Consider the following 3,152-nt stretch of genomic DNA (forward strand, 5'->3'; position numbering starts at 1 on the left):
TAAATCAAGAGACAGCTGTGTGTGGGTCACTGGTGTGTGTGTCGCATTGAACATTACGTCGCGGCAGTTGTGTGTGGCGTCGCAATGACGACCAGCTACATTGAGGGGTACCATCTCTGGGTACTACCTGCAATGGAAAACAGAGGACGGCCGAGTCGAGTCGAGGCGAGGTGAGTTGATAGTATTGGTAATGGCCTGTTTGCAGCAGAGGTATGTTAGGTCTATGAGTGTGAGGAGAATGGAAAGAGGCGAACTCAAGATGGAGAATGAAGGATTATTAAAACGGTGACATAAGAAACAAGCTAAGTTTCTAAAAATAGTAAAAACACTACCACTAAAACCGCCCCCCACTCCCCAGCCCGCTTAGCAGAAAATACAGATAAATTCTGCACAACAGTACCGGGATATGACTTTTTTGGCCATATCACCCAGCCCTAACAGTGACATTTACTTTACCTTGGCTTTGCTGGGCTCTCCAGGTCCTCTTCCACCCCGGTCCAGAGGCACAGCTCCATGTTCCCTGGCCCCCTTGAACAAATCCTCCACCACTTCATTGGGGCTCTTCTTCTTGGGAGGCCCAACGATCTGCTGCCCACTGCGCTCTGATCCCCCCGCAAAAAACCTGGAATGGTGTGAATAAAGATGTAAGGAAGTCTTCCACAATGAAAGTAAAAGAATAGACACAAAAAGAGGAACCAGCTAGGGTGCCTATAAACCGTGTGATAGCAACAAGCTAAAAACAAAATAACAGAAACTGTGCATGGCACACTGTGCAAGATGGGTCTAATAAAGCCTTGAGTTTATGATATAAATTTTGAGGTGTGGTGCAATGAATATCTAGTGACTCACTACAATGTAATTAAAAAGATGCAAGAAGAGACATTTCATCAACTTGCATCATCTCACATGTTTTGAAAATGAGATAAAACAATAAACAAGCATCGGCCACAGTGCTGACATTTTATATGCATCAAAAAACATGAAATTTAATTTATGTACAACATCATAATTGACTCTAGATAACATAATCACTGTTCTTTAGTTCAGCTTGCTTACTGACTGTAATTTAAAATGCACTAAAAGGACATTAGCAATCCCACACAGTCCCTTGACAACCAGTCTGCTGCACTGCCCCAGCAACGGAATCTGTTGATGCTGCAGAAAAGCATGAATGACAAGCTCACAGTGAATGAGGTGAGACCAAAAATAGTTTGGTGCATTCTGGAATCACCCTGCTAGGTGTGACTTTTCACCATCCAAACACTGTGAGCATGTACAGCTCCGGCAGACAGCCATGACTACAGCCTTGAACTGTCACAACCATTTAGGAGGATGAGAAAGACCTCCAAAGGCCACTGTTACAACACACAATCAAGTGGGTGGTGACTTTATTAACTTGTCTTTGAGTCCACTTTAATCCCTCTGAAGTTTCCTTGAGCATAACACTCAATCCCTACCAGGATCATGATTGATTTTTTTTTTAAATAACTAATCTAACACTGATGCCTGATTTTCTCAAGGAGGAGAAAAAGGGCTCAGCGGCTCTTATACATACATATAATACTGCCCTTCTCCAGGCACCGAGAGTAATGTGAGTGACACGTTTGTTAAAGATAGATAAAACAGACAATACTGGATATTAAACTTACCTTTGGCCTTCCTCCTCATCACTCTCCTCCTCTGCCTCATGCATCAGATCTCTGAAGGAGGTCACTCTGGGCTGAGTGCTGATGATAGAGAAAAATAAAGAGTTAATGCACTGAGATGTTGCAAAATTACATTGATGACGAGCAACAAAGTTTACTGCTACACCGGATATAATTATGACCCAGGACCGATGGGCTTTACACCGACAAAGAAGTAGCCTGTAAGTGTGCCATTAAATACAAATGTGCTGTTATTAATAAAATGCCTTCATCACAAACATCACCTTGGCCCTGCAGACCGGGACACTGAGGAGCCTCCCTCAGGTGGAGGCAGAGTCACTATGTCGTCATCAGCTCCATCCTCAAAGAAACTGGCGAGTGCGAGCTGGAGACAAAATTCATCTGACAATGTCACAACAACATCCTGACAGACAGTTTACCAACCGCGTCTTAATTACCTAACAAGTGCTATGTGTTACTGATGACCTTTCAAGCAGTGAAGCAGCACTAAAAGTGAGATAACTTTGATCTGTGTGACTTCTGGAGTCCGGGACCCCCAGCACATACAAGTTTTTAGACCACAGGAGCCCAGCTAGTGGATGACTTTGATTTTCTCTCTCATTTACATGTGCTAGTCAAGTGAGAAAACTAAATTCATGTGTTAACCTCCACAAATAAAGAAAGAGGGGATTAATATGAATCTTTATTTTCTTAACTCATGTGTTAAATCGTAACGTTAATACTTCAACGAGACAACTGATCCTGCAGGAACGTTATTACAAGTTAACCAGGGTTGATTAAGTGAACATTAAGCTAGCATCCCATCGTTACACGCTAACTCTAGCTAAAACGGCTCAATGGACTCACGGGAGACTGACGTTAGAAAATATTTTTCGGTAACCTGCTATGTAACGGCACGCCGGGTAAGGACCTTCTTGTAACGGTGGCTGTGCCAGCTAACTAACTGCACAACAGTCTTGTTGTTGGTGACAGAAAGCGGTAAAGCCATTGTCAAAGGGTGACTTGCACAAATTACCGGCAACACAGGCTAGCGTTAGCCGCCATGCTATTAGTCTCACACGTCATGTCACCTCTGTTTGCTTTTGATGTCTTATCGCACCGTCCACCGTGACTCAACGGAAACATGCAGAGAAGCCGTACCTGCAAATTCCAGCCGGCAGACTCCAGGAAAAACCGGGCCCTCTCCTCATCGACATCAGTAACAGCGACGAACTCCCTCACGGACTCCTCTTGGCTCGCCATTTTGATTTGCTCCTCCACGGCTCGTCCGCTTCCACCTGAGGAAACAAGCAACAGATTATGGTTCCTAGCTGGTTATAACCGGCAGACATAACGAAAGAGACTTAGACAAGCATATTAAAATGAAATAAGTTTGCTAACGTGTGGATTAAAACACGTTTGTATTTGTTTTTTTAAAGAATGTGCGCGACTCTGTTAATTAAAATTGCCCACAGTCTATTTTAGATCATCAGGATGTGCTGCACT

General features: G+C 43.6%; 1 protein-coding gene across 1 annotated transcript in view; it reads right to left on the reverse strand.

Moving 5' to 3' along the window:
* nsfl1c (NSFL1 (p97) cofactor (p47)) overlaps positions 1-2,944 on the reverse strand; it is a 16,255-nt gene extending 13,311 nt beyond the window's left edge. The window contains exons 1-4 of the mRNA XM_046056940.1: positions 2,808-2,944; positions 1,931-2,031; positions 1,650-1,727; positions 457-622 (exon numbers count right to left, since the gene is read on the reverse strand). Of these exons, the coding sequence (XP_045912896.1) occupies positions 457-622; positions 1,650-1,727; positions 1,931-2,031; positions 2,808-2,909 (447 nt within the window). The 5' untranslated portion in view covers positions 2,910-2,944. The remainder of the gene's footprint in view (positions 1-456; positions 623-1,649; positions 1,728-1,930; positions 2,032-2,807) is intronic.
* Positions 2,945-3,152: the final 208 nt, after the last annotated feature.

The sequence above is a fragment of the Micropterus dolomieu genome, linkage group LG08 (assembly GCF_021292245.1).
Source record: "Micropterus dolomieu isolate WLL.071019.BEF.003 ecotype Adirondacks linkage group LG08, ASM2129224v1, whole genome shotgun sequence".
NCBI classification, from domain to species: domain Eukaryota; kingdom Metazoa; phylum Chordata; class Actinopteri; order Centrarchiformes; family Centrarchidae; genus Micropterus; species Micropterus dolomieu.